Here is a 22,824-nt window from a genome sequence, read left to right as displayed (position 1 = left end):
TTAATTGCAGAAAATAATGTACCCACCCTTCAGTTGCTGATACAATGCAGCATTTTCAGGCCAAGGTTCTGCAGCTGCGGAAAGAAAAGAAATTCATAATTAAGCAAGCCAACCAACAATATGCTAGCGGACGTGAACTGAACATGAATGTTACCTAGAGCAGAAATTAGAATTTTAGAGCCATTGATGCAAAATTTGACCTACCTTAAAAACGGCCCACTGTTATTCACACTGCTCTCCTTTTTCCAGAGAATGGAAAGGGATGGGAGAAAAAGAGAAATCTGATTCCTCCCAAAAACGAAGGCTGCAATATTCCTTAAATTCAAATTATGCCAAAGGGTGACCTTACAGCTCTAAAACCATAGTAGCAAATTTCTTCCTAACTGTAAGAGTTCTTGTACACATTCGCATCAAAACACACTATGCTCCATTCTGCCCACTCACAAGACAAGTAATTTAAAAGCTGTAAGATAAAGAATTCTGATAAGAACAGGACAGACATGCAGAAGAGAGATGGCACAACTGGCACCTACAAAACTAAGTTTAAGGGTTTGCTTTGGGACAAAAAGTTTTCTGCTGTTTTAATGTTGGTTCTTGATTCAGCACCCCCTATAACAAAATCACCAGGCTAAGTGTTTGGGCACTTCATAAGGCAACACACCAAGTAGATGGTAGTACTGAAGGTTTATTTTGCCACACACAATATGTGACCGAAGTTGATATTTGTCAGTATTCTTTTGAAAGACTATCATTTGTTCAAAAAGGCAAGATATTCCAACTAAGAATCTGTGTGTTGAATCTGTGTATTTAATCAATCATGCACCAAGTGAATTTCTGGCATAGCATAAATAATCATCACTACCAATGTACTATTGCTAATAGTGGTTAGATAACAGACAAAATGACATTACAATGAACTATTACATTTCTTTGTCAAATACATCTTGTATGTCCATTTTAAGGTGTTAATTCAAGTTTTTTTGTTTCAATCAAATTGACTAGTTGTGATTAAAATTCATTCTACTCACATAAAAAATATTTTTAAAAAGCATTCAAGTCTACAAATGACTATATGTACATCAAAACAGAAGCCTGCCACTGGCTAAGAAAAGGTCATTCTTTGTATCAGCTAGCCTTCAGAACTCTAAAGAAAAATACCACATGATTTCATAATTAAAATATTCTTTTTTACTACTTCTGCACTGTTAACTTTATATTTTATGGCAGTTAGACAAGATTGTAAAGCTTGTAATAATGTATACACAATCTCGCAAAGGTCACTACCCTAACATCAAGCACAAAAAGCCTACCAGTATGGGCATGAGAAGGTAACTAATCACATCCAAGTGTCATGACAAAGTGTTTTATGTTTTCTTATAGCATTTATTGCTTTTAAACCCATCCATTAAAGTTTGTTTCCTGGAGTAATAATTCTTGAGATGAAATACACTCTTATTTGTTTAAAGAAAAAAAAAGATGACAACATAGTGTACCTGGCACCAACTGTTAAAATAATGTATTTAAATTACATTTCTTGAATTCAGTAGAAGTCCAGGCTCACAGAAATGTTGAAATTTAGTGACATGACCACCATATGTGAATGGACCAACTACTACTTGCATGCTACGAGGCGGGAGTACCACCAAAATCAAATGATCTGTGTGGTTTCCACCATTTGGGGTGGAAGTCTAATGAGATTTCAACACCAAATTGACCTCAAAATGAAGCCTAATCTCAATACAGATCTGGATGTAGACACCATATTTCCATTAGGAGATGTGCTAAGAAGCTCCTTCACTGAAGATACAGATGCACACAATATAGGGCAAATAGTGAAGGTACCTATTTTTTGCTGTGACAACCTGGATGTCCTGTTCAAAATTTTCAATCATATCCCATATATTAAAAAGGATTGTCATCTTAAAATCTGGTATATATACTCAGCTGTGGACTTCACATTAATTTTGTTAACCATTACATATAGCCCTAAGCTCCCAACCTCAGTTGTGTGGAGGAGCACAGTATAGCTTCAGGGAGAAAGGTGCAATAATTGTTTTAAGCCACAAATGTGCTCACGCAATCCTAAACAGACTGGGCACAGATACAGCCCAGATAGTATTGCAAACTTTCCCACACTGCATTGCCAATATATCTCAAATCCTGATCTAGAGTAACTACTTCAAGGAAGTAAGAGTGTAGTACTGTTTGCGTTCAGTCCAGGGCAACGCCAACAACAGTGTTTACCTCTCTGCTAGGTGTGATGGTGCTTGGGTGATGTGGACCTTTGTCTGCAAGAATTGGAGTGAGACTATCAGTTTAGTTCTCACAGACTACTCATCACATGGTAAGAGCCTTTGGTCACTGAAATCTGGCCTAGGATAGTAAACAACAAACTTGGAACAATATTCTGTTACTCATATCTCAAAAGAACCATCTTATAAGATTTACCTTAGATTCTTGCACACTGGGCCAAGTGTGCTTGAAGAGTAGCCAAACTACAATACAAAGGGTACACTCTCAAAGGCCTGCACAATTCTCATTGACTTGACTGAGAATTATGTTATTAAACACCTATACACTACTCCATTACTCACCCTGTATCTTGTGGGCACCCTATATGCAGTCATTTCATATGTTGCTTTGTACAGAGGTTTAATACCACAATATAAATCTGACAAATGACAAGCTATGAAAGATAGAAATTTAATTCAGAATGGTATCATTAGAGTGACTACTTAAAATTAGTCATAATCCCAAAATCCACTGCTCAGGGAGACTAGATCCCCTATTTTATGACAGCAAGGAAAAATCTTTAAAGAGATGCCATGTGTCTCCATAACAGGAGAGAGAGTATAGTATTTTTAATGTACAGCATGACTCCTGGCTTCTGTAGGTGAAGACATAATTTGTAGAATAATAGGCACTAATATTACACGCTGCTTCAGTTCTGTCATATTTCCAATCCATCAAGTTGATTAATGCTACAATAACTCTACACAAACTTATCATTTGTGCACTAATGAAGTCAAATCCAGTTTATCCTTCAGCAACTAGATTATTTTGGTCTCCAGATGTTAGTTCTTCAGCTAACTAAGGCCACCATGGTAGTGATGGGGCAGAGGAAAAGCAAATGTGACATATACCCAATTTTGAAAGTTTTCTGCAGGAGATCAACTTCACAGTATCTCAGCAGCAGATCCAATAGAACAGACAACCATCTTCATCGCTATCTTACAGTATGAAATAATTGACTGGTTATATGCCTTATGGACTGCAAGTTATTGTTGAACCTCAGGAATATGGACATGACAGAGGAGCTAAAACTGACGGTTCAGCAGATGGAGCATTGCAGTGATCAAAGAAGCTGAACAGTAGTTAAACCTGGCATGTAAAAGCTACTTTAGTTTTGAAAAAGACAAATATAAAATTTAGTTATTGAAAACTTTACTAAATGCCATGTGCATTAGATTAACCATATCAGTTGTTTGCTCAACACTGGTGGGTTTGGAGAACAGCAGCATATAGAACTAACAGACATTGGCATGGTTCATTGGTACCAAATTAAATTCTCTAGAAAAAAATCCTGAAAATTAAGTGTCATCATATGACCCAAGAAGCTTTAACTATCGAGGACAGTGGCTATATATTAAGTTGATTCCAAGCTCCTCTTCTGTCATATATTGTCCTAGCCATTCCTTGATATCATTTTTTCCTGATAGAAACAAGGTTCCATATAAATCAACGTGACATAAAAGTCTTGTCAAATTCTTTGTTGCTGGGAAAATATTGCATAAGGTGCACTTTTCAGATTTAGTAATGGAATATTTTACTCCTGAACCATTAAGGACTGGTTCAGCTATCCAATTTACCTTTAGATTTAAAATGATCATTTCTAGTCACTTCTGATTTTTAGTTCAATAATACAGTTTATCTGTCTAGGCACTTATATGCCCTGTCCCATCATCATATCAGGAGCATCTCACAAGCACAAGACTCTCCGGTCAGATAGGGAAGTATTATCCCTATTGTATAGATAGGGAATTCAGGCACAAGAAAATGAAATCACCTCTGTGCAGAGAGCTCATGCACCCGCTCAGATCCCAAATAAGCTTTCAAAAAGAGCTGAAGTGGGGCTTCAGTGATATATAGGCCTTGTGGGGGCCCTGTGCACAAAAGTGAACTGCAGCTAAAGAGATCAGGTGAGGGGACTCAACCAAGTTCACACAAAATGCCTGGAAGAGTAGAAGACTGAATTCAAACCCCCCCAAGACCCAGTCCAGTGCCTCAGCCTCAAAAATTCCCCTTTCTAGACTATTCACTTTTAATGAAATTGTTTTAATTTTTGAAGTATCTCATGAGATTAGAGAAATAGACACTGGATTTCCAGTCCGGCAATCGTGAACGAGTGTGAAAATTTCCAGCAGAATGGTATTGACACAGAATGGGGAAGGGAACGGAAATAATTCATCCATGTTCCAAGCAGCATTAGCAGCAATTCTTTTCCATAAACTATTTACAATTATTCATTTCCTTTTATTATTTAAAAAAAAGGACTCTTTAAGAAACTACAAGATATTAAATAGGCCTTTGAGAGTTTTAGTGAGGTATAGTATGTGCTAGGCCACTATTTTACAATTTTTCTTGTAAAATTCCATCATGTATAACTAATGTCAGATAGCATAGTATGTGGTGGTATGGCTTGCCTGTTGCTCAGCCACCCATTCAGCAAATTTACTTCCAAACTGTAGCATTTTTTTATATTCTAGATAAATAAATAAATGTCTTAAACCCACTGGGAGACTTCGGGTAGGTCTATACTTACCTCCGGGTCCGGCGGTAAGCAATCGATCTTCTGGGATCGATTTATCGCGTCTTGTCTAGATGCGATAAATCGATCCCGGAAGTGCTCGCCATCGACGCCGGTACTCCTGCTCTGCGAGAGGAATATGCGCAGTTGACGGGGGAGCCTGCCTGCCATGTCTGGACCCGCGATAAGTTCGAACTAAGGTACTTAGACTTCAGCTACGTTATTCACGTAGCTGAAGTTGCGTATCTTAGTTCGAAGTGGGGGGTTAGTGTGGACCAGCCCTTCCAGATCCATCCTTTAAGCCCTTCACATCAGAGGAGATAGAAGTAGTAAGAAGAGAAGGTATTTTGTTACCGAATACATCCAACTTGAAAATTACTTGTTCCCTACTTCTCGTAACACCTCAGAACAACAAAATATAATTTAAAAACAATGTTTTTATTCAATATTTATGATAATGCCTACTTATACACTAGTTCAGCCCCTTCTACAATCAAGGTAAAGAATTAAGCAGAGCACCGTCCTCTGGCACATTTATTATTTGTTAAGTGATGATGCTATATAGACTCTGTGGCAAACAAAATGCAAATAAAGACAACCCCTGCCCCCAACGCCTACAAACTAACTCTCTGATATTTCCACTATGACACTAATTTACACTTGGTTTTCTTTCTTCTGCTTCTGTAAATAACAGTTATTTAATGGGCTACCAAACTATTTCATGTGATTCACTGCATGCAATTATGTAATTAAGGATAGAATCTAGACGTTGGTCATTTTGGTCCATTCACCCAGTATAGTTTTCTAAAATGCCAAGTAATGTTCATAGATCTCAAATGAAGGAAGGATGAGCACAGAAAAGAAATGTTCCTTCTCTGTGAAGTTGTTGCATTAATTAGTTTCATTTCTTTATTTTTACCATATTCTCATGGTATACGACAATATTTATTTTGCATAAAAAGGTAGGAAAAAGAAAAAGATCTGTACGTTAACATTAGGCATAAGAAGTTAGGTTCACATAATGGTAAAGCCTTGTCTTAAACTAACCAAGAGGCAGAATATTCTGAATTAAGACCAAAAATGTTGTCCTTAATTCACCTTGATGTTTAGATACTGCACCTGGTGAGATAAGTGAACTTATATACTATTCTCGAAGGTTTCTCAAGAGTATTTCATCACAACAATGCAAACACTAAAAACCAATGGAATTGTAAATTTGGGCAATAGCCACACCTCCCAATCTTAATCTCCAAGTATTAGCTCACAAACCTCTCCACATTCAACGACACTGACACCCAACAATAAAACAGACCATTTGTGATCTACTCAATTTCAGGCTGAGGTTGGTGCCACAGGAAAAAGCTGCTTTGCAGTCAGTATCTTCTACCTTTAGATATCCCAAAGAAAGCCCCATTGTCAGTCTCTTTCCTAGTTGAGATACAACAAAAGGAGCTAGATTACCAGAGTATTCTTCTTTCATAATGGAATAGCAAACATTTTAACTTTTGGGAGTGCTAGTGGGTCTATTACGTTTAAATATGGAAATGCTGGTAATTGCTATATTTTTTAATCTGCCTTAAGATAAAAATGTAGGAACAAACCTTGATTAATGCAATGATATTGCAGTCAAATTGGAACCAAAACAGTTCAAAGACATCTCATCCATTAGTAGTGATCAATAAAGGAAGTAAAACTAAGTTATGAATTAGCTGCCTGAACAACAGTCAATTCAACCCACCTATGTGAAGACTCAGATCAATTTTAAAAAGATACTCAAATCAATTTCATAAAATTGACCTAATGTTGTAGGCTAACAAGGGTCAAGAAAACCAGTTCATAGTGTCAGTAACTCCAAGGCTCTGCCAAAAATGAACACTAATTACTTTAAGGAAAAAATCTGTTATCCTAAGATTCATAGTTGTGCGAATACCCCCACTTGTTCTCAAATTGAAGTGCATGCATTAAATCATATACCAAGTATATGGGAGGGGAGAGAGAGCTCAGTGGTTTGAGCATTGGCCTGCTAAACCCAGGGTTGTGAGTTCAATCCTTGTGGGGGCCATTTAGGAATCTGGGGCAAAATCAGTACTTGGTCCTGCTAGTGAAGGCAGGGGGCTGGACTTGATGACCTTTCAAGGTCCCTTCCACTTCTAGGAGATGGGATATCTCCATTAATTATTATTATTAAATAATTACATTATTTGGTTAAATCCATCCCCATAACCCTTCCCCCCAAATAAGTTACAGTAGAACCTCAGAGTTATGAACACCAGAATTACAAACAGACCAGTCAACCAAACATGTCATTTGGAACCAGAATTATGTAATCAGGCAGCAGCAGAGACAAAAAAGGCAAATACAGTACAGTAGTGTGTTAAATGTAAACTACTAAATAATAAACGGAAAGTTTAAAAAAAAAAGATCTGACAAAGTAAAGAAACTGTTTCTGTACTTGTTTCATTTAAATTAAGATGATTAAAAGCAGAATTTTCCCCCGCGTAGTAAAGTTTCAAAGCTGTATGAAGTCAATGTTCAGTTGTAAATTTTTGAAAGACCCACCATAAGGTTTTGTTCAGAGTTACGAACAACCTCCATTCCCGAGGTGTTCGTAACACTGAGGTTCTACTGTACAATACAGATAGATCATTTATGTTCAGTGAATATTGATCAGCAACCTGGACAGAGGAAAAACCCAATTTCAGCAGCAACTCTGGAATTCAGTTGCCAGCAACTTGTAGAAAAGTGTCACATGCAGAATCTCTAGCAGCCATTTGACGTGATGGAATTTGCTATTTTCTCCTACAAAAAGACTGACTAAATAAGTATGACCTTTAGTTACCTTCTTTGAACTGAGTGTTCTAGCTGGCATTTACTGCAAGGGTATGGCATTGATCCTACAAAATGCTGAAAACTTTTGAGTAGAGCTAAGTACCCTCATCTCTCTCATTGGGGGTAAAGTATAGGGGTCGACTGGAGAGCGATCTGCCATCGATTTGGCGGGTCTTTCCTCGACCAGCTAAATCAACTGCCGGTGGATCGATCTCAGAGCCTCAATCCAGGCTGTGGTTGAACCTACCCTAAGGCTTCCAGGCCATGTGCTGGGCAGCTTGTGTTTGGAACAAAGGAAATACAAGCTGCATGGCAAAGACTATAAAGGGCAGCTCCATCTTCTCCATTTTGTATTCAATCCTGCTTCTTACCTCTGGAGTAACTTTTCTACAGACTGAAGCTCTGAACAAAGGACTGGATAACCAATCCAGGCTGTGGATGTGTTCCAGAGGGGCTTTCAAGCCAGCAAACTCACCAATACTGCTAAGAACCTGATATATGGACTTTGATAATCTCTGTATATATTTGAGTGCTTTATCATTTAACAACTCTCTTCTTGTTCTTTCTTTTTTCTTTATAATAAATCTTTAGTTTTAGGCACTAAAGGATTGGCTGGCAGCGGGGTATTTTGGGTAAGAACCAACCTAATACTGACCTGGCAACATGGCTGACCTTTGGGATCAGAAGATCATTTTGCATATGTGAGCAGAGTTTTTAAAATAACTTCTCACTATACTTCACGTAGGTGCTAACTGGGAGCCAGAGAACTGGAATGCAATAAAAGGGGGCTGTGTGATTTCTGTTTTAGCTTCTTGATAACCAGTTTGGGGGATCAGAAGCACAGTTTGTGACTGGTTGGGGAGTTTAACTTCAGTTTTACCCACCAGTCTTGGGAGTATCGGCTCTCACTTTTGCAGCCTGCCTTGACCTTGGCATTTCCAGTGAGGGCTACCCCGGGTCACAATACCTTCCTATACCACTCTAAATACAGCATCTTCCTGCCTTATGTGATCAGCCTTCAACTACTTTTAGGTACATCTACACTTGAACCGCTACAGTGGCACAGCAGCAGAGCTGATCTATAGCACTTCAGTGTAGACACTCACTACAGCAATGGCTGGGGTTCTGTAGGCAATCCACCTTCCCGAGAGGCTGTAGCTAGGTCAACAAAAGAATTCTTCTATCAACCTATCGTGTACAACGGTGGTTAGGTCAGCTTAACTATGTTGCTCAGGGGTGTGGATTTTCCATGCCCCTTAGTGACGTAACTGGCTTACCTTAACTTTTTAGTGTACACCTGGCCTGTGACTTATGTCACCTGACCCATTTTGACTATGATTCAACAAAGTACTTAAGCATGTGTGTAACTTTAACTATGTGAGTTGTCCCACTGAAATCAGTGGGACTACTCAAATGCTTAAATATCAAGCTGAATTGGAACTTGGTCATCTATTAGCCAAGTTATTTACATTCACTGTACTTTAAACCTTTCCTCTTAAATCAGTGTCTTCAGCCTCCTGATCATTTTTTAAGGGGAGCAGGGGGCTCTTTTCTGAACACCCTCCAACTTGTCAATATATTTCTAGCAATAAGGTGCCCAGAAACAAATGCAATATTCTAGGTGCAGTAAAATCAGAGACTTTTGACAACATCCCTACTTATGGACTCTAGACGGGATGCAGTTTGCCATACAATAGCTAGAAAGGTATTACTAGGTTTGACATATTAGCCTATCACCTCTTTCAGCACTTCTATCTATTAGGTTTCACCCTTCAATTCAATACCTGTGTTATGGACAATTTTCCCCCCAAATAAGGCTTACATTTTTCCCTCTACATTCTTTGCATTTTCATTTTGTTATTTTCTAATTTCTCTGATCCATTTTGCACTATTTGTCTTGATGGTTATATGCACCTTCTTCCAGTTCATAGTAGAATTAAACATGCAGATTAACACGCTATTTACACCCCCTCCTAATAATTAAAGATGTTAAATAAGACTGGACTTAAAGATCAAACCCCACAGAACCCCAATAGACACCTTCTCTTCCTTGCATTCCTCTGCTTCCTTCACCCCCAACACACACACTGCAACTTTGCACACTACTGTATCTTTCATTATAATTTTAAAAAGCCAGTCTAAGGAATGTGCCAACAGTGTAGTGGCATGTGGCACCTGTTCAGTGCCCAGAGCACTGGAGCTTGGAATGGCAGCAATAGAGTCCCAGTTCTCCCACATACAGCCCTATGTGTTTTAGTTTTAAAAGAGAAAAGGAAAGGACAGGACAGGAAAGGAAAAAGAAAATGGGAATTTCATGGGGAGGTGCATGTATGTATCCCAAGGGGCAGAAGGAGGAAACTGGGAGAGAGAGATGGGAAAAACTTGATGCCTTTCCAGAGCAATTATTGCACTTACTCTAAAAATACTTTGCACTAGTGCTGACCTTTGTTGCAGTCTTTCAGTCAGTTTTCAATTCACAGGCCACTGTTCATATTCAAGCCATTTTAAAACTAAAACCTAATTTTGCAAGTAAGTTTTCGTAAGACCATATCAAATAAGAGAGTATAAAATGTTACTAACATCCAGAAATATATCTATTGTGTTCCCCTTCATCTATTAATTTTATAATTTTATTTTTTAAAGTAATCAAGTTTGTCTGTCAAGAGACAAGAGAAGCTGTTACTTTAACAGAAAACATGAGACAGTAAATACCAATTAGAGAAAGATTGCTTAGTCTTAATGGATCCAGAAACAACTCAGGAAGCATTTTACGTTTATGAGCTGTAATTGTATTAGTCTTATTTCCTGGTTTAAGAAGTATCTCAAGTTAAATGCATACTGTATCAAAACAATGAAAATAAATTATTTCTGCTCTGACCTGGAAGAGATTTGACAGGCAATCGGCTCAAACATAGCTATAAAACATACAGAAACTACACTAGCCTAAGGTGGTGTTAGCATTATAAAAGATCTGTTTATTAAAAATAACATTTAACCTGACAGTGCCCCTTTAAAAGAGCTTGCATTGATGTTGACTACATCACAGACTGCTTAAAGCTAGTTTGAAGCAGGTACAACTACTTTTGCAATATACAAGCTTGAACTATTAACATGATATACATCCATATTTCTGTTACACAAAATGCCTTCTTAGTTGGTGTACTATTATTTAGACTTTGGACTTTCATGTGTCAGAACAATTTATGTGGCAAGTTTTGTTCTCTATATACACCTCTACCCCGATAGAACACTGTCCTCGGGAGCCAAAAAAAATCTTACCACATTATAGGTGAAACCGCGTTATATCGAACTTGCTTTGATCTGCCAGAGCACGCAGCCTCGCCCCCCTGGAGCGCTGCTTTACCGTGTTATAGCCGAATTCGTGCTATACTGGGTTGCATTATATCAGGGTAGAGGTGTATTTGTTATGAGCAAAATCATGGTTCATCTTAATACATAAAAGATGCAGACAGACAATTCATTTTTACACACACCTTTATTGCACTGGGGTAGACTTTTGGGGAGTGTAAAATATATACAGGCAGAGGGAGCATGTTTTTCAAACTGTATTAATTTCCCCCAGTACTACAATTAGACTAAGACTCTGGGTACAGCACACCACCAATTAGCAATCACTGGTCTAGAACCAGTGCTTGGGAAAGGTTTTCTTTCCCCCTACTCTTTGGCCATCTTTGCAATAGTCTTTCTAGATGATTTCAGCATCTGATATCTCACAAAAACAGATGGAGTTAAGAGATTAATATTTTACACCATTTCAGAGCTGGGCTCCTAAAACTTTCCAATGCCGTAAGAACTCATTTACTATCCTGGTAGTTACTTTGTGTTTGATACAGGATTAGTCTGCATATGGTTTCTTTCATATCTATGGGAGAATATATTGTTGGATGTATTTCAGAGATAGGTTTGCGTTACTATAATTTGATTACATATGCACTATCTGCCATGCATGAAACATTTATACTTACAGTTCATAAAGCTACAGAAAAATGTTATTTTTCTCTACCTTACAGCAGCAACATCTTGTGTATTCAAAAGAGAAAAGTGTAAGTGAATGGTTTTAGCATTACCCAGCCAATGTTACCATAAAAAGGTTCTTACTCCACATAAGTGATTTGATCATCATTTTATATTTAATCATTAGTGCATTAGAGCAGCAGACTATACTCAGCATGTTCAAATGGACACAACTCACACAGAGCCCTTAAGAAATTACCATTCACCAGACTGCTGAAATATTGCTGATATTCAAGCATGTGGGCAAGTGATTAAGTATGAGATGCTGTACCCACTGTCTTGATGGGAAGGCATGAAGTATGGTAAAGCGGAGGATAGGCAGTAATTAAAAAAAGTTGACATCCTCTGAAAAGTTATGACACATTCCTTGACAGAAAAAAATCCTCTGCTTCTAATACATTTCTTGAAAATAAACTTTGCTGGGCTGATTCTATTTAAGCGCACATGTGAAAAAGCCATGTTTTATGGCTGCTATATTGCTAGGGCAGTTAGAGTTAATTGGAATTGCCATGACAAAATGATTGGCTAATAATAGAGGGTCCTGTTCATGAAAACAATCAAATTTCATTTTTATTACTGATGTAAAGAATTCTCAGTCATGATTACATTTCCATGAATGCATAATAGGAAACCAGTACTCGTAAACGGAGACGTATGAAATAAGAACATTTTAAAGCAATCATAATTTTTAAATGGTCTTCTTTCTAATATAGCACTTTTTTCACCCTCAGAAACATATTCTTACATGTGGTGTGCACAACTGCTTGTCTTTGGCATAAAAATGAGAAACTATACTTCATCTCTTCAGATTACTCAGCATACAGTATGTGCTGGAGCATATATGACTATTTTTATATTGTTTTTTTTTAAATCGCCTCTCCTAGAATACTATATTACTAAGGTAATACCCTGGGGCCCTGTTTATTGGGTAACTTCTTGGGAAAGCAAAGAAATGTAGTGGATATTGGCCAAGCTACTGGATGAGTTAATCTCCAAAAATACTTATTTTGTTCATATTGGAAGATTTTCTGTTTTCATTTATTTTCAGTCTATAACTGTATGGTATGTGATGTAGATCAGCTATGAAAACCAAAACTTTTTATGGTTGAAATGTCTATTATTTTAACACCAGATAAGTGTTTTGACACTGAGCATTTTCCGACAAAGCAGAGGTCAGGTTATAAGTTTGTTTTGTAGAATAAGGTTCAATAGACTGTAGACTGCAACTATTATTTGCACAATAGTTGGGGTCACAATGAGTAGTCAAATATCAAATATACATAGAGAGGAAGAATAAAACAAAGAGAATTATTTGTATTCTCTATAGATAGGATAGCACAATGGTAGATAGCAAAAAGTGGCAGCAGTACGCAACTACAGTTAGAATATGAGCCATACTTGATCTATATCCGATAGTTAAAAGGAGGGGTGTTATGGGACTGGTTTATTCCGGAAAGATAGATTTGAGGCAGGTCTACAAGTAGGCAGGCAGCTCTGAGAGTGAGAATCCATTTTGGCTGTTATCATGGGGGTATAGACATTTCACTGGAAGTATATACATATTCCATACAAGTGTAAGGATCTCTCTAGGATGCTTTGGTATATTGGGAGAGGGAAGAATTAAGGATGTTTGTGGACTTCTATATTACCATGTCCAGATTTTCCAACATTTGTACAGTTCCTCCCCTGAATTAAACCTTATTTATATATATATTTTTAAACTACAACATTTTAACCACATTTTCTGCAGAAGTAGTTGGAATGTCTATTTATTATCTTCATGAAGTTTTGTGTTTGGGAATATTCTATTTTTAAATAAAGTACTTTAAAATAAAGTAACTTGATGAAAGACTATTTTGCTATAATCACAGGTGTAGTAGCTATATTTTACCATAGTAAAAATATACAACCACCAATATTTCATTCATTAAAACACAAAAACAATGTAAGTAATTGAATAAGTACACTGACAGAGACCATAAATTGTCATTGCAACATTTGAACCTGTGCTGATAGAGACCATAGCCTCCTTGATCCTGAGGCAACTTGGCCAATGGACCTTAAACATCACTGGCACTGATGTATATTATTGGAGTCTGTGAACTCCACAGATCCTTGGGTTTAACTTTTCAAATGTGACTAAGCAACTTAGCCATATAACTTGTTTCAACAGGAGTGGTGTAGCTAAATATCCTGGTTAGCTTTTTTGTTTTTTTGGTAATCAGAATTGGGGCAGGGGGAGGTTGGGTCTAGGCCTTTAACCTGAAGCAATTAGAAACTCCACCTCATCGACTTCTGCATTAGAACTCATACTGGGTGAAGGGAGGATCTTACCCAGGAGACAAACACCACCTCATCCTCCTGCCCTGGAGTTCTCAGAGATTACATGCTATGCCTTTGCAAATGTAAATGTAAATGAAAAAGCAAGTCACTAAAAATCTGTGAACTGGAAAAAAAGAAAGCTAGTTTTCAGTTAAGAGAATATTTAAGTTTTGAACTCCTTAGGCTAAACTATTTGAATGGAATACACTTTTTCTCCAGGCAAACAAAATAAAAGCAACCTTTTCTTCTAGGAGCTCAGATGACCTATACCCCTTGAATTTTATGACAAGGTCTTCAATTTATGCAGCAGAGCTGCAATGAATCCTGTCACTTTTAATAGATTACAAAATTGTTTGCTAAGCCTCCCAGCTTCAAAACGGGAGGTGGGGGGGGGGGGGACAAAAAACAAAAACAACCGAACAAAAAAGCTTGAAGCACTATCTTAAGAGGCAACTGTTATTTTGGGGCTGCTAGGCCCCACAGAAGGGAGCTCTGTTCAGAGAGATGTTGAAAGTAATGCATGGCAGCCACTTCCTCCTGTCTTTCCCTGCTCCCACCCAAATAGTGCATAAGCCTCTTCTGCTTGTGCTGCATACCCCTGGATCCCCTTCTTTCTCACCCCTGCTATACAGTCCCTTTTCTGTAGACCTCCTACAATGGAAGGCAGACAAGCTCAGAAGAAGTTCCTAAAGGGAGAAAAGTAGAGTAGAGGGCTCTTTGTGAGATAGATTAATGAGCTGGATAGTGAAACTGGACAAATTCAGCCTAGAAATAAGTACACATTTTTAACAGTAGGTGTAATTAACTATTGGAACAACTTACCTAGATATGTGGAGGACTCTCCACCAGTTGAAGTCTTTAATCAAAGTTGATTGTTTCTAAAAAATGCACTCTAGATCAGCTAGAAGTTACGGGCTTGAAAAATTTCACTTGGTGAAATTCTATGGCCTGTAGTATCAGGGGGTAGCCGTGTTAGTCTGTATCCACAAAAACAACAAGGAGTCTGGTGGCACCTTAAAGACTAACAGATTATTTGGGCATAAGCTTTCTTGGGTAAAACACCCCTTGTTTCTATGGCCTGTGTTATGCTGAAGATCAGATTAGATCTTTTCTGGCCTTAAAAATCTGTGAAGCTACAGAAGATAGCAGGAAGGTGGACATCTGAGGAATTCTTTTGGTGCTGAGTTTTATGCAAGACCTTAGCTAAGAGAAGAGTTATTCAGCCATTTGCACAGTCTTATAACCATATTTTCCACAAATCCCTATCTAAAACTGAAGAACAATTTGACCAATTTCCAGTTTGCCCAAGACATTCTCACCTGGAAAAAGACTAAATATCATAGAATCCTTGGACTGGAAGGGACCTTGAGAGGTCATCTAGTCCAGTCCCCTGCACTCATGGCAGGACTAAGTATTATCTAGACTATCCCTCACAGGTGTTTGTCTAACCTGCTCTTAAAAAATCTCCAATAATGGAAATTCCACAACCTCCCTAGGCAATTTATTCCAGTGCTTAACCACCCTGACAGTTAGGAAGTTTTTCCTAATGTCCAACCTAAACCTCCCTTGCTGCAATTTAAGCTTATTGCTTCTTGTTCTAGCCTCAGAGGTTAAGAAGAACAACTGTTCTGCCTCCTCCTTGTAACAACCTTTTAGGTACTTGAAAACTGTTATCACGTCCCCTCTCAGTCTTCTCTTTACCAGACTAAGCAAATCCAATTTTTTCAATTTTCCCTTATAGGTCATGTTTTCTAGACCTTCCATCATTTTTGTTGCTCTTCTCTGGACTTTCTCCAATCTGTCCACATCTTTCCTGAAATGTGGCACCCACAACTGGACACAATATTCCAGTTGAGGCCTAATCAGCACAGAGTAGAGCAGAAGAATTAGTTCTTATATCTTGCTTACAACACTCCAGCTAATACATCCCAGAATGGTGTTGGCTTTTTTTGCAATAATGTTACACTGTTGACTCATATTTAGCTTGTGGTCCACTATGACCTACAGATCCCTTTCCACAGTACTCCTTCCTAGGCAGTCATTTTCCATTTTGTATGTGTGCAACTGATTGTTTCTTCCCAAGTGGAGTACTTTGCGTTTGTCCTTATTGAATTTCATCCTCTTTACTTCACACCATTTCTCCAGTTTGTCCAGATCATTTTGAATTATAATTCTATCCTCCAAAGCACTTCCAACTCCTCCCAGCTTGGTATCATCCGCAAACTTTAGAAGTATACTCTCTATGCCATTATCTAAATCACTGATGAAGATATTGAACAGAACCAATCCAGAACGGATCCCTGCGGGATCCCACTCGTTATGCCCTTCCAGCATGACTGTGAACCACTGATAACTACTCTCTGGGAACGGTTTTTCAACCAGTTATGCACCCACCTTATAGTAGCTCCATCTAGGTTGCATTTCCCTAGTTTGTTTATGAGAAGGTCATGCAGACAGTATCAAAAGCTTTACTAAAGTCAAAATATACCACGTCTACTGCTTCCCCCCATCCACAAAGCTTGTTACCCTGTCAAAGAAAGCTATCAGGTTGGTTTGACCCGATTTGTTCTTGACAAATCCATGCTGACTGTTACTTATCACCTTATTATCTTCTAAATATTTACAAATTGATTGCTTAATTATTTGCTCCATTATCTTTCCAGGTACTGAAGTTAAGCTGACTGGTTTGTAATTCCCTGGGTTGTTCTTATTTCCCTTTTTATACATTGGCACTATATTTGCAGTTTTCCAGTCTTCTGGAATCTCTCCCGTCTTCCATGACTTTTCAAAGATAATCGCTAATTGCTCAGATCTCTCTTCAGTCAGCTCCTTGAGTATTCTAGGATGTATTTCAGGCCCTGGTTACCTGAAGACATCTAATTTGTCTAAGCAATTTTTAACTTGTTCTTTCCCTATTTTAGCCTCTGATCCTACCTCATTTTTACTGGCATTCACTGTTAGACATTGAATTACCACCAACCTTCTTGGCGAAAACTGAAACAAAGAAGTCATTAAGCACCTCTGCCAGTTCCACATTTTCTGTTATTGTTTTTCTCACCTCATTAAGTAACAGGCCTACCCTGTCCTTGGTCTTCCTCTTGCTTCTAATGTATTTGTAGAATGTTTTCTTGTTACCCTTTATGTCTCTAGCTAGTTTGATCTTGTTTTGTGCCTTGGCCTTTCTAATTTTGTCCCTACATACTTGTGTTATTTGATGATATTAATCCTTTGTAATTTGACCTAGTTTCCACTTTTTGTAGGACTCCTTTTTGATTTTTAGATCATTGAAGATTTCCGGGGTAAGCCAGGGTGGTCTCTTGCCATACTTCCTATCTTTCCTACGCAATGGGATAGTTTGCTCTTGTGTTCTTAGTAATGTCTCTTTGAAAAACTGCCAACTGTCTTCAATTGTTTTTCCCCTTAGACTTACGTCCCATGGGATCTGTAAGATTTCAGGTCTCCCACCCCCAAAAAGTTGTCTCCCCACTTAAAACTTGGGGGGGGGGGGTTGAAGAGGTGCTAGAAGTTAGCTAAATACTGAAAACTATCTTAATTGTAGACACTGGACCACCAAAATGATTACAATCAAATAAATAGCTTAATACTCAGTAATAATGAGAAAGGAAACGAGAAAGTATATGACAAATCTTTTTTTTAAATCAGACACAAATTTGGTTCACTCCTTAACACAGTCCAAAAAACCCTCCAAATCAGATGCTTATTGCAGGGTTCATCTTTCTTCCTTATATTTGAAAATAGAAAAAAAGACTGTAACTGAAGGGATGAGGAATCATTGAGGGGGGAGGGGAATTTGTGGTGAGTTATGTATAATTGCTGCAGTTAATGTCAAGGGCAACTACAACGAATGGATAGGCACCATTTTAGCATTTCTAGAAATCAAAATAAAACTATTTTCTAGGGTACAGAAAATGGAACGTGAACTTGATATTTTGGTAACAGGTGTCAAATTGTATGTATCTTTAGAAAATGAAGAGGAAAAAGAAGAAAGAGGAGAAAGTTGGCCTCTAAAGAGATGGCCAACTCCCACACGATAATGCACCTATTATAACATTAGGCCCCTTATAAAATACAAATAAACTTCTGATGGAGGAAAATGGCCTTGCAAGTTTAAAAAAAAAAAAAAAACATAAAAAACACTTTTTGGGGTGGCAGGGCAACCAAGCCACACTAAGATATTCAAATAATATGTGGTATGTGCTCATCATTGTAATCCACCACTGTAGGACACACGTGTTGTTGACATCAGGCTATTAAACACTCTGAGGTTTGCCTGACAACATTTCCAAAGCATAACATGTACAGTGGGACACCACACAATGCCACGTGGTATAGCTACTGCAATAAATAATCCAGCTCCTTAAACACCATAGCAAAACTACCCCAGACAGCATCATCAATAACATGGTCACCATGCAGTTAACTTTTACTGACACTGCTTACAAGAGGTGCCAATTCTCTACAAGAGCCTGACACCAGGATGGCTGGGTCCTCTCTAGGCTATGGGGACCTGTGCAGGGCCCACTGGCTTTTGCACCCTGATTTCTCCCCCCCCCCCCCCCGCCCAGTCCCATGCCCCCCTCTGAACCCCACCTGCTTCCTGCCACCTCCAGCCCCCACCCCACGCACCTATCCCCCTCTACCACCCCGGATCCCTCTACTCCAACTCTCTCCTACTCCCCCACCCCATCCACCACGCCGCCCTCTCCTGCCCTTGTCCGCCCCATTACCTGCTATTTGAGTCACAAACGCTTCCGCCACCAGAGACATGATCCCCCCGCGGCCACCCGCGCCCCGCAGGTCCCGGCCGAGCCAGGAGGCACCAATGGCAGCCCCGCAAGGTTAAGGGCACGCACAGGAACTGGGAGCCGGCCTGGCAGCGCCGGGGCAAGTGCATCCGGGGCCCGCTCCGCCTCCCGGGCCCGCCCCTCCCGCAGCTCTCTCCGCGGAGCGGCGGAGGCCGCGCTGGGCCCGGACCCCATCCCCCGCCGCTCCGAGCAGGGCAGGCCCTGCAGCCTTCATGCGGGGTCCCCGGGGGGAGAGACCCCCCCCCCTCCCTCGGTGGCACCGATGCAGCTCCATGAGCATGACCCTAGCGGCAGCCAACACCTGTCCTACGCTGGGGATCAAACCCCCACCCACTGCACAGGCCCGTGCTGGGCAGAGACTCCCACGGCCTGGGATCACCCCCCTCCCCACTGTACAGCCCCGTGCTGGGCAGAGACTCCCACGGACTGGGGATCAACTTCCCCCTCCCCCCTATACAGCCCCGTGCTGGGCAGAGACTCCCACGGACTGGGGATCAACTTTCCCCTCCCCCCCCCCCCCCCCCCCACTATACAGCCCCGTGCTGGGCAGAGGCTCCCACGGACTGGAGATCAACACCCCTCCCCAGCCCCCCTTCCTCCCCCCCACACACACACACGATACAGCCCCATGCTGGGCAGAGGCTCCCATGGACTGGGGATCAACCCTACACACACACACACTGTACAGCCCCGTGCTGGGTAGGGGCTCCCATGGGCCAGAGATCAAACCCCTGACACCATACAGCCTCTTGCTGGGCAGATGCTCCCATGGAGGGGGATCAACCTCCCCCCACACACACACTGTACAGTCCCATGCTGGGCAGAGACTCCTGTGGACTGGGGATTAACCTCCACACACACACTGTACAGTCCCGTGCTGGGCAAAGGCTCCCATAGACTGGGAATCAAACCTCAATCACACTGTGCACCCTCAGTCTTGTAGTTCTTGGATGTATCTGGATCAAATACCGCATTAAGCCCCATCCTATGCCGTGTCTCTGTATACCTGGGGATCAGTCACCAACTGTATTGTGAGCCTTATTTTTTATGTAGGGTGACCAGATAGCAAGTATTAAAAATCGGGATGGGAGTGGGGGGTAATAGGTGCCTATATAAGAAAAAGTCACGGCAGAGCACTGGGAGAGAGCTCTCTCAGCAATGTAATAAAACCACCTCCGCGAGGGGAATAGCTACCAGTGCCGGGAGCGCGGCTCTCAGTGCTGGTGCACTGTCTACACTGCCACTTTACAGTGCTGTAACTTTCATCACCCAGGGGGTTGTTTTTTCACACTCCTGAGTGAAGAAAGTTTCAGCACTGTAAGTGGCACTGTAGACAAGGCCTACGTTTCAAAGATTGTCTCTCGCCAACAGAAGTTGATGCAGTAAAAGGTGTTACCTCACTCACCCACCTTGTCTCTCTAATCAGCCTTATTTTGGGTTGATGCCTCATTGTTCAGCCATCTGCTTATAGAGGGCTTATAGAGGGAGGGGAACAGTGACTCACCCAGCAACCTACCATCCATCCAGATGGTGAGCATATAATACAGCAAAATACTCCTCATCTCTACAAGGGCAGAAAGTGTAATACGTGTGGCAAAATCTCCCCAGAGAGAATGATACACATAGTAAAATCCACAAATCCCCCATAGAGGGAGAAAGTGAAGTGTAACACACAAAGCAAAATCCCTCGTGCTTTAGCTCAGTGACACATCCCAGTTACAATATAGTTAGGGGTTGTCCACAATGCAAATGTAAACTTTTCTTAAACTACGACTGTCAGAATTATATTTCTAGTGCAGGTGGGGTCTAAATGATATTAAAATCCCCTTTACACATGAACAGATGGACTTTTAAACTCTGCCTTTATCACACCCCTTCACCAACCCCAATGATTTGGAGTTTCCAACATTTGGGACCTTGAACTATTATGTAGACATCATTAATGATACCATAGTTTATGCTGAGTCTATAGCCTATTTTAACCCTCTAACTTTTGACTGGAGTTAAACAGATTATTTGCTCATTGGAAAGCAGGTAAAGTAGGATTTTTTTTTCTGAGAAGTGCTACATTAAAGATATTTGCTATTTAAACAAATATTGTTTTGTGGGTCCGTCCTCCCCACCCCACACACAGTGTTTCATGCATTTGTGGCCCACTTGCAAGGTTTGTGCAGCTCCATATAACATTTATTTTACTGATGACAACAATCACTGATTTCCCTGAGCATCGGGAGGGGTGTGAAAGAAAGTTTTGAGGAACCACAGGCAGCTTGAGGGAAGTTGGGGGCAACCAAAGGATCATTGACAGATTATTGGGTGAGAGGCGTTTGGGGGTTATTGGAGAGATACTGGACTGGTTGCTGTGTTGGAGATGAAAATGGAGTCACCTGGAGGAGAAGGTGGCCAAGGAGCCCAGGAGAGGAGGGAGCCTACTCCATTGGGCCTCTGCTCCCTAGTAGCCCCCCTCCAATCAGCCAATCCCCTTCTGTCAGCCCGTTCAAACCATGGCCCATCCCCTCCTATTAGTCAACACCTGTCCCTTCCATTAGCCCCGTCCACCCCATTAGTCCCTTCCTTATTCTGCCCACTAGTTCCTTATCCTGCCCACCGGCTCCATTAGACCCATACCTCTCTAGCCAGCGAGGTACTGAGGCAGCCGACCATCTCTGATTCCTTTTTGCTTCATGGTGGGCTCCCCCATGGTGGCACCAAAGCAAACATGTGGAGCAGAAAGCAAGAAGAGGGGATATAAAATGCCCACCTAGCTGCCTTCAATTCTGACACCACAGTGGTCCCCACTGGCTGGGAGGAATCACTGTAAGGGAAGCCCCACTTTGTCCCTACTGCAGGATGGGTGAGTTGCCAGCACAGGGCTGCTTGGTTGTGGAAGTGGAGGGCTGCAGATATGAGCATTGAGAATAGTGCATGATCCTTAGTTGTTTATTGCTATCTGTTGTAATTGTGTAGGTCTGGAGACACTGGGGGCTGAAGAAGGGAGAAGGTTGGACGTAGACACTGTAGAGGCAACCCTGGGAGAAGGAGGAGAATGGAGAGAAAGAGGGACAGGTGGCAGGAAGGGGAAGATGAGGACTGGAGAGGAAAACACAGCCTTCATAGGGCTGACAAGCCTCATTAAATTCATCAGGTACTGAATTTGAAGAGCCTTACAAGACTCCTCAGTATAGTAAGGAGGAGAAAGGAGTCCCAGGAAGAACTCTCTTCCCTTCTCCACTTGCTGCATCATGTTGCTCCTCTAGTCCAGTGGAGGGGATCCAAAAGCAGTGAAAAATCTGTCTTCTGCTCTCACCTGCATGTGGCAAAGTAAAGCATTCCAATTTAAAACAAAACCAAATGACAAAAACAAACAGTAAAGGAATTCACAGACAATAGAGTTTATTTGGCTGGTGTTAATGCTGAGAATATCTATTGGTTTTGAGAAAAGAGAAACCTTACCATAATATTGTAGTAAAAAAAGCAAACATTGGAAACCAAGGAACTTCACGTTTAAAACTAAATTTCAACAACATTTGAAAATATGGAAATGCTATGTTAAGGGCACCAAATAACCTTAACTCTGCCCCTGAATTGATGGCCTAAGGGGAAAAAACAGGCTCTGAGACCTTATCCGTTCATAATAGTTCCATATCAAAGATCACAAATGAAAATGCTTTACTCCAGTTGTACAATGGTTGTGCATATTTCAGCTTGTGTACAGCTGTGCACTGTCCACAGAAAAACTCATACTTTAAAAAATCCTAATGATATAGATAGCATATTGAAAGTCATCATTCTGCAGTAAAATTCCATGTTTCACCAATGATACAAGTATCAGTAAATACAGCGCTAGTGAATCTACAAAAACAAGCCTACCTCTCTTGCCTCATGGAAGTATAGCTCTTATAGAATGTATTTGGTTTGTTCTTGTATGTTTGTTTAATTTGAAATAGAACATTTACTCACCCCTCATTACAGTTTTGAAAAAATTAAAATAGAAATATTGATTGG

General features: G+C 40.4%; 1 protein-coding gene across 4 annotated transcripts in view; it reads right to left on the bottom strand.

The window, feature by feature from the left end:
* MTX2 (metaxin 2) overlaps positions 1-18,939 on the bottom strand; it is a 47,944-nt gene extending 29,005 nt beyond the window's left edge. For 2 of the 4 annotated variants that reach the window (XM_042860699.2, XM_042860700.2), the window contains exons 1-2: positions 18,742-18,904; positions 27-74 (exon numbers count right to left, since the gene is read on the bottom strand). In XM_042860699.2, the coding sequence (XP_042716633.1) occupies positions 27-74; positions 18,742-18,781 (88 nt within the window). In that variant the 5' untranslated portion in view covers positions 18,782-18,904. Of the gene's footprint in view, positions 1-26; positions 75-204; positions 235-18,741 lie in introns of those variants that run through there. The other 2 variants (XM_005300451.5, XM_065561904.1) reach the window with 2 other exon arrangements.
* Between the last annotated feature and the right edge of the window lie 3,885 nt (positions 18,940-22,824).

This window comes from Chrysemys picta, chromosome 11, assembly GCF_011386835.1.
Source record: "Chrysemys picta bellii isolate R12L10 chromosome 11, ASM1138683v2, whole genome shotgun sequence".
In the NCBI taxonomy this organism is placed as follows: Eukaryota; Metazoa; Chordata; order Testudines; family Emydidae; genus Chrysemys; species Chrysemys picta.
The sequence above is the reverse complement of the archived record's forward strand: the minus strand, read 5'-3'. Positions and strand labels throughout refer to the sequence as shown.